At 49.2% G+C, this 12958-nt stretch overlaps 5 protein-coding genes across 5 annotated transcripts; 2 read left to right on the top strand and 3 right to left on the bottom strand.

The window, feature by feature from the left end:
* Window positions 1-98: 98 nt before the first annotated feature.
* On the bottom strand, window positions 99-2020 carry UA08_01070 (hypothetical protein; the record flags this gene model as incomplete). The annotated part of the gene is made up of 2 exons (XM_020259817.1): window positions 99-1414; window positions 1489-2020. The coding sequence occupies 2 exons, from the start codon at window positions 2018-2020 to the stop codon at window positions 99-101; spliced, it is 1848 nt and encodes a 615-aa protein (XP_020124844.1).
* A 1793-nt stretch (window positions 2021-3813) lies between these two features.
* UA08_01071 (hypothetical protein) lies at window positions 3814-4360 on the top strand (the record flags this gene model as incomplete). The annotated part of the gene is made up of 3 exons (XM_020259818.1): window positions 3814-4030; window positions 4093-4164; window positions 4233-4360. The coding sequence occupies 3 exons, from the start codon at window positions 3814-3816 to the stop codon at window positions 4358-4360; spliced, it is 417 nt and encodes a 138-aa protein (XP_020124843.1).
* Window positions 4361-4811: 451 nt separating this feature from the next.
* Window positions 4812-6792, bottom strand: UA08_01072 (PAB-dependent poly(A)-specific ribonuclease subunit pan3; the record flags this gene model as incomplete). Its single annotated transcript, XM_020259819.1, has 3 exons — window positions 4812-5995; window positions 6052-6406; window positions 6535-6792. The coding sequence occupies 3 exons, from the start codon at window positions 6790-6792 to the stop codon at window positions 4812-4814; spliced, it is 1797 nt and encodes a 598-aa protein (XP_020124842.1).
* A 1861-nt stretch (window positions 6793-8653) lies between these two features.
* Window positions 8654-10301, top strand: UA08_01073 (hypothetical protein; the record flags this gene model as incomplete). Its single annotated transcript, XM_020259820.1, has 2 exons — window positions 8654-8794; window positions 8850-10301. The coding sequence occupies 2 exons, from the start codon at window positions 8654-8656 to the stop codon at window positions 10299-10301; spliced, it is 1593 nt and encodes a 530-aa protein (XP_020124841.1).
* Window positions 10302-10694: 393 nt separating this feature from the next.
* On the bottom strand, window positions 10695-12626 carry UA08_01074 (hypothetical protein; the record flags this gene model as incomplete). Its single annotated transcript, XM_020259821.1, has 1 exon — window positions 10695-12626. The coding sequence occupies one exon, from the start codon at window positions 12624-12626 to the stop codon at window positions 10695-10697; it is 1932 nt and encodes a 643-aa protein (XP_020124848.1).
* Window positions 12627-12958: the final 332 nt, after the last annotated feature.

A 12958-nucleotide genomic window follows, 5' to 3' on the forward strand; every position in this document is an offset into this window, starting at 1 on the left:
AGGAATTAGACATCAACCCGTCGAATATGCCACAAACATATGTATATATAGAAAGAAAGGGAAGAAAAAAAAAAAAAAAAAAAAAAACTTTCTTGCTTTTATCTTTCTTCTCTGGCCTGGACTCTCGTAGTATGGTGATCAACTGTATCCTTGATAGCTTGCATGAGTCGCGAATTCGCGTCCGGGTCGTTATCGGCTTCGTTGCGATGACGGTGGTTATTACTACTATTATTATCATTATCAACGCTGACGTTGTTAAGGTGTACGTTGCGATGAAGGAAGGAACCTCGGCGGTCAGGCTCGTGATGAGGGGGGTGGTGGTGGTGGTGGTGTTCAGGTTCTTGTTGGGGATTTAGCATGGTCTGGATTTCGTTGTTTGTACGTCGGGGAGTGGTCGTATGCTCGTGTAATGCTTGGTGGTGATGATGATGGTGGTGATGGTGGTGATAAGAGTGAGAAGATGGCGGTTCTGGTTGTGCTGAGACATTATTAGAATTGGAGTTGAACTCTGAGTGGTGGTCATGGGAGTATATTGCGTTCGGCGGTGGATGGGATGGATCTGTGTTGTTCTCGTCTTGGGGGGTGTTGTTATCGACAGGCCGCTGCTCAGTTCGGGCTTGGCTTCGAGACTGGAGGTCTCGCAGTTCTTCTTCTTTGACGTCTTTCCACGAGCACTTGGCGTGTTTCTTGGTACAACCCATACATGCCGTGAGGTTTTTCAAGCAATCCATATGCAAGCGCCGGCAACGGTCACATGGCGGAAATATTCGTTCTCCTCTGCGAAGATCTTCCATGCGCGCGACCATTTCCATCTTGAAGGGTCCGCCATCATCCCGTTCATGGTGGTGGACTGATCTTGGCTGGGGAAGTAGAGACGGCGGAGTATTTGGGATTGCTACCGTACCCGAGAAGGTGCCTGTGGAGTTGTTGTAGACAACAGCAGAAGGCATCTCGGATGTATCTGACACACGTGGCCGGGCCCGTGTAGATTGTTCATTGTTTGAAGATGATGAGCTTTCGCTCTCCATAGGGGCATTGCGACCTGCGCGATCTGCTGTTGTGAGGAATTTCTTCAACAACTCTGCTCGAGTCGTTGGCGATGCACCCTTGATATTGGTCCCATTGATGATAGTGATCTTATCCGTGTTTGGGTGATTAAGCATGAATTGCGAAGAGAGGCTGGGATGTTCATCGACAGTCTCTGCCGCTTTGCCCGCATTGACGGCAACAAATCCTGCTGGCGGAGATTGAGTATGTGAGATGCCAGTCCCATTGACGACAGTATCCGAATTATTGCCATGTTCATGCAGCGGAGGGCTCTGTGAGTATTTGGCTCGATCATTCTCGCGACGAGTGATGATGGCATTGCGACGGCTCTTCAACCGATAGCTCAACTGTCTTGCACGCGCAGCGGCTAGACCAAAAGTAACAGAATTAGTTAGATCTTTACTCCGCATTGGAAAGGCAGGTTTGATGTGATATGCTCACCAGAGTCTGCCATGGCAGTGATTTGTTGGAGATTTTTCTCTAAAATCTCCAACGCCCCAACCTCTTTCTCCTCATCCTCGTCGATGGGTTGAGGCGGAATCAGCTTCTGGGGCATCCCAGAAGCAATCAGAACATAGTCCTCCTCCGATATTTCCACCCTGCATTGTTTCGTATAGAACTGACACACACGAACCCCATTGCGAGTCTTCTCCAGGTTGAATTGCTCCGGCTTGTTCTTTGCGAACTCAACCACATCCAGCCACGTGACATTGGTCCCTTCCTTGCCGTTAGATTTGAGCACCCGCGGTGGCCCCTCGAACAAACGCTCAAACCGCTTCATGAGAATGGGCCCCAGAGGGCATGCGCCGAGGTTGCCGGCGATGCTTTCATGCCGTTGAAGCACGCCGTCATATTCTCCAATCAAGCGCAGGATGTTTGGGAGACTGTCCTCGGTCGACACAAGAGGCAGGTTTTCGGGGTATTGGCGTGCAAGATAGTTTATGTGCAATTGGATCGATTGAGTTTTTGGCATCTTTGAGAGGGTAGATGTGAAATCCCCAGAGGGAGACCGTTGCCGCTTGTGGGACGGCACTTCCGCCGTCACAGTGCGCGACTCCATCAGAGGAGGGATGGAAACCACAGAGTCGAAAAGAAAAAACAAGGATCCCTTTCGGCGAGCGGATGCAGTCGTAATTAATACATACGAACAAGATGAGAAGATATTCGACGACGTATACACCTCGGGAACGTGCTTAACTCGGCGGCGAAATGGCAAGGGAGCAAGCGGCCGGGCCCACAGAGAGTTAGTTGTTGATAATGTGGCCTTGCACAGGTGTCTTCGAAGCTATCGACACAGAAGACTGGTACAGCGCCTGTTGCTGGCATGCGATAGGGGAAAAAAGCAAAGACGCAGGAAAAAGAAAAAAGCGCGCAGGACTGCGGCGTGGAAAGTTTGGAGGGGGGTGGAGTTTCGGAGCGAGTTGGAGATGCCGATACTAGGCGACGCCGTCAGCCTGAGCAGGGACTTGGCAGGCGGATGGGCACAGGAAATTCTCGGCAGGCCCAGCGAGCGTGCTAGCAGTAGTAGACTGCCAGCATTCCGAGCGCAAACAACCACAGAGGTTCAACGTATTTGAGGCAGAGACGGAGCCGAGAAGCGTTCCGGGAGGGCGAGGGCGGGCATCAATCAGGCTTCTATCTCTGCCTTTCGAGCCGAGACTCAGCTTGCATCGACGGGAGCCAACAGGACCGGTGGAAAATAAATTGTAAGAGCGCCATGTCACACTACGCAGTGAGCGAGCGGACCGGAAATCAAGGGTGGATACGGGGGGGACTACACATGCGCCATTTTCTCTATCTCTGTCTCTCCGGCTCAACAAGCACAACGCGGGCAAATGACACAGCTGGATTGGACGCCCCTCTCAACTGCACTGTGACACGTATGGACAACACAAACGAATGAACGCACCCAGGTCAAATCCAATAATAGCCGGGAGAGCGAAGAGCGAAGACAAGAGAGAGCGGAGCGTGGGCCTTCCGCCGGGAGATTCCGCTGGGCCGGAAGAAGCGAATCGGCGGCGTTGATTGGCTGCGCTCCGTTCTGCTACGTTCTGCACCCGCGTGTATCGCCCGTTACGTCGTCGCTCGATTGATTACGTGTCTCCCGCACAGCGATTGGCTGGCGCCGCCGAACCCTGGCCAGGGGGCTCGTAAGATTACCGTACGTGTCACAATTCCAACCCTCCTGCGTAGCCAGGCAGCTTGACTCTTGCTTGATCTTCCAACCCCTCCCCTCCCCCAAAAAATACCGCGCATGAGCCGCCCCTCCGATTGATTTGCAAGGCGCTGTAATTCGCCCTAGCCAGTCCTTCTTATCAACCCGCGACTTGTCCTGTTTTTGACTATCCGCAACGCCCAACTCGTCATCGAGAGGGGGGTGGTTAATTTACTAGTGTGATCACGCCTCTAACAGCCTATCGCTAAAAAAAAAAAAGCAAAGAAGCCTGAAGGACAGTCACGAAACGCTAAAGTCGCCAGCCAGCCAGATTTTGACAAGGCAAACAAGCCAGACCAGACCGTCTTCTACCTCAGCCTGTTGTTTTATGTTTATTCACTAGGCCACGAGAAGGTCTGCAGAATCAGGAAAAGGAAAAAAAAAAAAAAAAAGAACGAAAGGAGAGAGAAAAAAAATTTCTTGATATATACCTTTCTCAACCGGACCGCTCTTCATCCTTTTTTCTTTCATTCTCTATTTCCATTTCCTCAAACAGCTGGTTTTCTTCCCAGTTTTTCTCTTCTATCAGAATCTAGCCAAGCCAAAAAAAAATGTCGGAGCGAGGCTCGTTCCGAGGTGGTCGGGGAGGTCGCGGCGGAGGCGGTGACCGCCGCGGCGCCCACTCCACCCAGCAGAATCGAGGTGGCGGTGCACGAGACGGTGGCGGTGCTCAACAACAGCAAGAAAAGCCCAAGAAGGAGAACATCCTGGATTTAACCAAGTATATGGATAAGGAGGTCAATGTTAAATTCAATGGGGGACGAGAAGGTATTCCTTTTTTTTTTCCCCTTATCTCCTCTGTGTATCTTTGCTGACTCCTTCCCCAACAGTCAGCGGCATCTTAAAAGGATACGACCAACTGATGAACCTTGTTTTGGACGACGTGAAAGAGAAAATGCGAGGTATGCTATTCATAACGTCATTAACTAATTGGATTGAAATACTAACGAAACTGCCCATCACAAAACAGATGAATCCGGCAAAGAGGCTACTCGTTCCCTCGGCTTGATAGTTGCCCGTGGTACACTCCTCGTCCTGATATCTCCAGCAGATGGGAGTGAGGAGATTGCTAATCCTTTTGTGCAACAAGAGGAATGATTGGTGTTCTTTGTTAGCCGCCTTTTTTTATAAATGATAAAAAGATCGTCATGTCGTGATGCCATGCTTTTATGTATCTGATATGAATTAAGAAAGGAAGAAAAGACGGAATGCCGCGACTTGATGAAATGACGAACAATGTATTGGAATAATCTTTGGCATTTGTAGAGACAACTTGTCAACATATCAGGATTCTACATACAATATACTTCTGTAATCTTCAAATGTTAGCAATAGATAATCTTCTTTCTCCAACAATGACACCCCCACACGTGCCCTCCAAAATAATAGCAAACTTCCAATAGATACTCAACATGCTAACAAACCCAGTCAAAGCCTTCCCACCAAAACTCATTTTTCTTGATTTTCTCTATCCCCGATAAAAATTTCCAAATAGAGGTTTGACAAGGTTCTTCTCTCATAGAATAACATAGTATGACGGGTAATCAAATTAGTGGATCCGTCTCGCTGGTTTCAACAGCGCCTGGAATGATGATTCAAGAGCCTTCTTGAGCTCCTTGTAGCTGACTACGAAACAGCTCTGCTCGTCTCGACTGATCAAAGTCACCTTTTCTTCGGTGCCCGCGTCGAGCTTGTTCAGACTAACCAACACATGTCCAAGATCTACCACCGGGTTATTTTGAGCATCCACTTGATGAAACACGTAATCTCGGAAAAGCTTAAGAAAATATCGTTCCCCATTCTCCGACCACTGACGATCGTGTTCATATTCCGGTCTTTCGTTGACGAAGTTTAATTTGGTGATCAGTCGGACAAGCCGTCCATTCTCTAGTTCCCGGTTCAGATCCGAAGTAAGTTGGTCATCCATGTGCAGTGCCGAGTCGAACGTGGAAATTAATTGGGCTGATATGCCACTGATGAATATATCAATGCTGTGCTCTTGATCCTTTTGCAGTCCATTCAACAGCCAAAATACAGAGTTTTTTAGCTGCGGGCTGTAAGCACGAGCGAAATGCTCCATTGACTTCGCCGGGCTTCCCACGGCGCCTGCTGCACTAGCTCCAAGATTGAGCATCAGTTGACCGAAGTTGACTAGATCCTGCAGCTGCAAATCTTGTACAGATCGTTGTGTGTCATGCTGTACTACATCCATGATTGCACACGCATTTAGTCGGATTCGATTCTTGCCCGTCAGAAGGATCTTGCTGGCATCGATGATCCGGGCCGCAAGGCCGCTGCTATGAATTGCTTTCAATGCCGAAGCAATCTGTGTGACATAGCTCCACATAACCTGTTCCTGGATGTGTCCGTTACTGCGTGCTGCATAGCGATTGCCTGCGCCCAAATGTTGCTCCGCAAGTGTCTTGGACAAGGGATGATAATCCATGACGAAAATGAGCGAGCTGTCTTGGAACACGCGGGTGGTGAAGGCATCGTGGACAGTCACTACACTGCCGTTCAATATTCTTTTCCAGGCCTGAACAGATCTTATGGCCTTTTCATTCGTTAAACGGTATCCTTCAAGTCTACGGAGCACGTAGAAGTTTCCATCTTTGTTCGACTGCGCCTTGTAGACCCAACTCGGGAAACCAAACATGGCGGCATTTTTTTGATGAGTCAAATCAAGAGGGACCAAGGAGTGGAAATGGTCCACATGTGCTGGTAATGATGAATCTGGGGAGAAAATCTAATTAGTCCCTGATATCAAACCACTTAATCACTAGGCTTACTTGGTAAAGTTTGTAAAGTGGCGGCCGATCTCTTTTGTAGCTCTTCTCTTAGATCGTTTGGTAAGAAAAGGTCGTGAACGTTTCGCTGGTATCCCAAAATATTCTGGCTATGAGGCCCAACGGGCGCGTAAAGATGGTACTGAACGGGTTGTTGGAATCCTGTTTGTCCTGAAAAGAAGGCAGCTCCTCCCATCGAAGCAGCAACTGCTGCGACTGCCTCATGTGAAAATGGGTTACCTTGCACAGGGTGGGGGGTGACAGTAGATCCTCCGGCTATAGAGCTTTGAGGGGTAACAAAAGGGTCAAATGTGGGAGGGGGGCTGATGATGCCGTTTCCATTCCCTTGCAGAGACACCTGCAATGTGACTGAGTTAGTAAAAAGAAACAGTTTATCGGATGCACAACACATATGAATTGAACAGGGACACGGGCTGTGAGCGGAATGTATTTGGAACACTGCTCGGAGACTGAAGAGATACGAACAGCTTGGTGTCCGACATCATGCTCAGGGGTAGAACCAGACAGGCACGCATGGCAGGATTCAATGGAGTGAGGAACATGGCGAGGGTAGACATGGGAGGTATCATCTGAGGATACCATGCGACGCGGAGAACCGACAGCAAAAAACAAGCCAGGAGAAAACGCAAAGGGCAGCGAGATGGAGCGTTGAACAGCTCGAGGCTCGAATGGATTGGCGCGAGCGTCCAAGTTGGTAGGCGACTCGCCTGCTTCCAAATCCATGCTGAACGAATCAAAGGGGATGTTGTGGGATAACGTATGAAGGGAGGGTTTACGCAAAGGAAGGAAATGAAGGTGAAGGAGCTGCCGATGCGGGAAGGTGCCCGCCTGCCCAGTTCACTCACGGAAGGGAACTAAGAAGCAAAACTCACCACGCCGCTTGCATCAAAGCCTTGAGGAACAAAGTCCGGGATTTCAGCAACAGACCATTCTGAACTCGCAGTATCTGAGCGAGAAAGTGGTGCGCTGGCGCCTAAATGTTCGGGACACAATCAGCAACGGCAGAAATACCACGCTCGCGACAAGGTGCGGCCACCAACCTTTGGGAAGAAATGGAGCGGCGCTTGCGGCTTTCGGAGATATCGAGGCTGCCTTCTTCGGGGTTGATCCATTCGCAGCTAATAGAGACGGCGTAAAACTAGGTGAGTCGACGTTTAACCCCTTCCTGTTTGGTCATTGAGACCTCGATATCAGCTGCTGCTGCTGCGATTGTGTTTTGACTCTTAGGCACCCAACCTGTCATTCTGATTTGAATTCTGAAGCTTGTGAGGGTCGTGGTTGAAAGCACAGCCTAGGAACAGGGGTCTTTCGATCAATTGCCATTCCGACTCGGATCCAGGAATATGTTGTGTGCGTACCCTTATCTTCATATCGACATTTTCCATATATAGTAACGTTTCGGCACAAGGTATCTTTCGCGTTCTCTGTTCGAGCACAAGTATCAGCCAACCTTGAGCAAAACAGTACCCACACGAACAAATCTCAAAGAAAAAAAGTGGTTTATTGCAGTTCAGGGTTAAACCGACCTCGTCCCCTTAATTTTGGCGATCCCATGCTGCGGCGGGAATCATCGACTCCCGATTTCGCCGAGGAAGCCATGGCTGGGTTGACAGTTTAAGGGCGCCAGCAATCAGCGCCTGGCGATCCCCATTGAACCGGCGAAGAAGCGAATTGAAAAACGGTTAGAGTCCAGAGGAAACCACATTCCTCCTTGTCTCGAGCGTGCGAAAAGATCGATCGAGTTCGAACGTCGGCGTAGGCGCTGTCTAGGAAGGGAGAACGGGTTGGAGCCTATTCAACGATATAAAGCGCAGGCAACTATACCAGGTTAAGTATAAGCTTTCCGGGACGACGACGAACGCCCAGCAAGACAGCTGTAGCTGGCCTTGATGAAGCGGGCATAGATAGATGAAGAAGGAATGGCATGCGGTGGGGGACGTACTAATAATCAACCCAGCGGGCGCGGAGTGGGCCACTTTCGCTCGACAATAGCATACATACATAATAAACTGCTGTGAAACCACGGCTAACTCTAAGCTCACCGCAACAATTCAATCGTTTATGTCTCTGGCTCTTATGGGTTTGTGAGTCTACAGCCATTGGGAAAGGCGAGGACGAATATTGACTTGGCTTTCTTCAAGAGGCTTTGCCGGACGTTCATCAATATATATATCCCTATGTATGACAGGTACTGGGTGAGTATTGCCGTCTGCATATATATGACTGAAACCTAATATATCATACCATCAATGCTACTTCAAAGAGCACAGTGTACTCACCCAAGCAAGCACATCGAAATATATTCGGCAGTGATAGAGTGGTAGGTAGCCTGAACTTGAAGGCATCCGCATCGTCATAGCGCACGGACCAGACCGCCGACAGCCAAAGCAAAAGCCACCAAGCGGTCCTCTCTCTGCTGCTTGCTTCCCCCAAGTTGCAACGCTTTTGTCGCCTAAATGATTACAGAAATCCGCTAAGCCGTGCATTTATTCTCTTCATCGCCTGCCGCGAAACGAACTTGGACAGACTCAACCGCTTGGCATATGGACAATTGCGCGAGGCAGCCAACTCCGACGTGCCCATAATGTCCTCCCAGAATGGAGCCACGGACAATGGACAGCTGTCTACGAGCCAGCAAGAGTCTCTCCAGACTTATATGACCGTCACTGGTCAGGAACCAGACGCTGCTATTCCATTGCTACAACGATCGCAGTGGAATGTTCAGGTGAGCCGCCTTCAGTAGATATCTGTCTTGTCGTTGAAGTGCGTGCTGACCATAGTTGCGCCGGCCCAACAAGATTGCGATCTCGAAATTCTTCGATGGGGAAGGGCCTGATCCGCTCGAGGAAGCCCGCGCAGCCTTGGACGCACCGCAGGACATCCGGCGCACACAGAACCTGATGTTTGACGATGACGATTTGCCTCCGCGTCGTCCGCCGTCTACGTCGTCCCGGACAGGCAACAATTTCCAGCCAGCTCCTCGTATCGACACCCAGCCTGAAGACCAGCCAGCTTTCCGACCACCTTTCATACTCAGCGTTTTATTCTCTCCCCTCAATCTCCTATATCGTCTTCTATACAGCTCATTTCGCCTATTTGGGACGCTATTTCCTTTCCTGCCACGCTGGCTTAACGCTACCGCAAGTTCGTCCTTACAGCGAACTTTGAACACTAGTGGACGAAGAGCTCTAGGGCCGAAAGATACGGCAGCCCGATTTATTCGAGAGTTCGAAGAAGAATATGGCAGTCATTCCCTGCCGTTTCTCGAAAACGGTTATAATATGGCGCTGGAAAGAGCCCATCAAGAATTAAAATTTCTTGTTATCGTCCTCTTGTCGCCGGAGCACGATGATACAAATAGCTGGGTCAAGGAGACCCTCTTATCTAGACAAGTGGTCGAGTATATCAATGATCCCAGCAATCAAATACTAGTATGGGGAGGGAACGTCCAGGACTCAGAAGCATATCAGGTAGCGAACTCACTACGCTGCACCAAATTCCCGTTTGCCTCTGTGATTGTGCACACCCCCAACGCCGGTTCGAATGCAATGTCCAACATCGGCAGGATACCGGGAAACACAAGCCCAACCGAGTTTCTGATGAAACTGCGCACTGCAATCTCCCAAAACAAAGAACCTCTAGACCGCGTCCGGGCCCGCCGTACGGAGCAGCAGGCATCTCGAACTCTCCGCCAAGAACAGGATTCAGCGTATGAACGATCACTCGCTCAAGACCGCGAACGAGCACGGCAAAGACGCGAGGCGGAAGCCGAACGACAACGCGCCGAAGCAGAAGAAGCAGCTCGCATTGCCGCCGCAGAGAAGCGTGCAAGCGACCTGCAGCAATGGAAACAATGGCGTGCCCAATCACTTGCTGTCGAGCCTAGTGCTGATGCCACCGACGCAATTCGCGTCAGCATTCGCCTCCCATCTGGCGAGCGAGTGATTCGCAAATTCCGAGCGGATGCAGACTTGGAAGAGATATATGCATTTGTTGAATGCTATGAAATCCTGCAGGCTCAAAGTCCTCAAGAAGGAACAGCCACCGTGTCAGAACCAGTCGGATTCGAGCATAAATATGGCTTTCGTCTGGTCTCCCCCATGCCGCGTACTGTATATGAGGTTGAAGCTGGTGGCTCAGTGCGCGAGCGCATTGGTCGAGGTGGTAATCTGCTAGTGGAGATGATTGAAGAGGATGAAGAGGAAGATGAAGTGGATGATAACGAAGAATAGACCCAAAAAAAATAACCATTTATTTATTTGCCCCGAAAGAAACTTTTTATATTAGTTCTCAAATGTATAATAAACTTAGTGATGGTAATTGTTGTTTGCTTGTTGGGCTTACGACAGACTGTAACGATTCGGGAAAATAGGTAATGATTATTTTTGCCTACTATCATTCCATTAAATTTTGCTTGTGGTATTGCTCGAGGACGTCGTTAAGAACTATTTAGGTAAAACATGCAAAAAAGACCATAAACGTGTGCATTTGAAATTGAACTGAAAAAGAGACGAATCGTGATGCCCAGGTATATTGAATGCCTCAAGAAGGAAACTGTCGTCTAGTCATTTGTTCAATCAAGGAACAAGAGAAAGAAAGGAGTTCTTTGTTAGAAAGAAAAGAATTCACCAAGTAAAGGACTCTTCCACAAAATCCAGACTCATTCCACGCCCTATGTTTTCCCTCGTCGCGACTCGCACTTCATCTGCAAATGCTCCAGGGCCACACACGGAGACAATTGTTGCGCCTATTCTTCTAAGCAGTGCCTCCTCAAGAACGACACTTGGTCGGCAGCGGCCGGGAAACATTTGCAGGGTTTCACTGGGACTTTTGATTTCATGTTGTGTTTTGGGTTTGGAGATGAAGAGCTTGATAGTCAAAATCTGCCTGCGATTTGGGAGTCGTAGAATCGAGTCCATCCATTCGCGAACCCAGTTAAGTGCCTCTGCGGACCGAATAGACCATATCAAATAGATACACTGTGTAGCCACGCATCCTTCGTCGGCGCGCATTAGGAGATCACGAACGTGGAGCATGTGATGAGTTATACCGGCGCCGCCGGAGAATAAAACCACAGTGCCGTAGCTGCCCATTGAGCATGTGCCGGAATTGTATGGACCTTCGATAAAACCGCGTGTTCTTAGGGTCTGGCTGGGACATGCCATGGCTTTATTGTATAGCTTGCGTGTCATGCCGGATCTTGCTGAGATGATGAGGGATAATGATGTCCGCTGTTTCCTGGCGGCTTCATAACTGCGGTGATAATTCTTTTCGTCAAACATGAAATCTTGCTTTTCCAAGCTTGAAGGGCTGAGGTTCGTATTAATCAGTTCCTTCTTGTCATAATAATCGTATGCTTCGCCCATCCACATATTTGGAGGATGACTGGGCGGCGTAACGCAGGTGCTAGGATCAACCCATGCAACAGAAAAAGGATGTGACATCCACCAGGCTATGGTTGGGAAAAATGCATAGACGTGGCTACCGGCTTTGACTTGCACTCGATGTGGAAGATGAAATGTTACGCGGCAGGCTTCTCCGGGAAGCGCCTTGACAACGACCATTGTGCTACTGCCACCGCCTCGAAAATTGAAATTGAGCGAGAACCGACGAAGCCATCTCATGCTCCTTTCACAAAACCAAAAGCCTATGACAAGATAGATCCACGAACGTTGAGGTAAAGAATCTATTTTCAAATGAAGGTAGATGCCAATCACTGCTAGCAGAGCCGCAAATTGATGCAAATGCAGGAATGTTTCATAAAATGCGTGTCGTATAGGAGATGGAGAGTGAGTTATGAGAAAAGCCAAGGCAACCACGCCAACAGCACCCCAACCAAAAAAGGGCGTGTCTCGTATTCGACTGATGGCGTCGGAAAAGCCCCGTTCGTCGCAAGCATTCACGAACCATGCCGTTGTATGTACAATGGCTTCAAGCACGACAATCCGACCAAGCCATCGGTGGAACAGATTATATGTGTCGAAGCTGACTCCAAGAAGCCAGATAAGGATGTTGTTGCGTCCCGCGAACAAAAACAGGGGTATCATATTCAGCACTGCCAAAGTTCCTGAACGCCCCCGGAGCTCTGCAACCAGTGCTGATTTCTCATTAGCGGCGTAATCGAGTAAGGCGCAATAAGCAAGTTGACTGAGAATGTAGATTGCAAGAAGAACTGTATGGAACCGAGATGGTAAAACACCCATGTTAAGGGCAGACGACAGCTGAAATTCCCGGTGATGTCGCTTCCTAAACAAAGGAGAATAAACCACATGTTTCCTGATAAGTGACCACAGTCTAGATGTTTCCATACTCCAAAAGCGTTGCTGCCGTGCCGTGCCCGAGAGGCAGCTTATTTGGCGAATGTATGCATTGCCGAATTCAGCCATTCGACACAAGAACACCGTTACTGCAACAAGGCCTAAAGTGCCGCAGATAATTCGTGTAACGAGTTCATCGCGAGTAACATCCACACCGCTTAATCCTCTCGAGTATTCATAGATGTAGGTATAGTTCACGGTGTTGCCATGGGCCTGAGGGCCCGAGGATGAGGAACTCATCGGGGCTCCCGTCGCCGAAGACAAATCAACACGGGGCAACTTGTCACGCTTTCACCCGATCTCTGTGCGTTTCAGAAACAGTAAATTGGTTGTTTATTAAAGTGTGAGGTGGTATTCAGAACGGACATGCCTACGTCACCATGTTAGTTTGTGATTAGGTAGATGACGGCATGACGCTGATTCGAAAGGATGGTTCTGCAACGTCTTGAGCTTACAGATCTGAAGGCCAATTTTCTTCAATCGATAGGGCCTTTTCTCCTTCTCCTTCCGAATGCAAACACGGCGGGAATGCGTGGTGGTTCTGGTAACCGTTCGGAATGCGGATAAGCCGA

Source organism: Talaromyces atroroseus (genome assembly GCF_001907595.1).
Source record: "Talaromyces atroroseus strain IBT 11181 chromosome Unknown scaffold_0, whole genome shotgun sequence".
Lineage (NCBI taxonomy): Eukaryota > Fungi > Ascomycota > Eurotiomycetes > Eurotiales > Trichocomaceae > Talaromyces > Talaromyces atroroseus.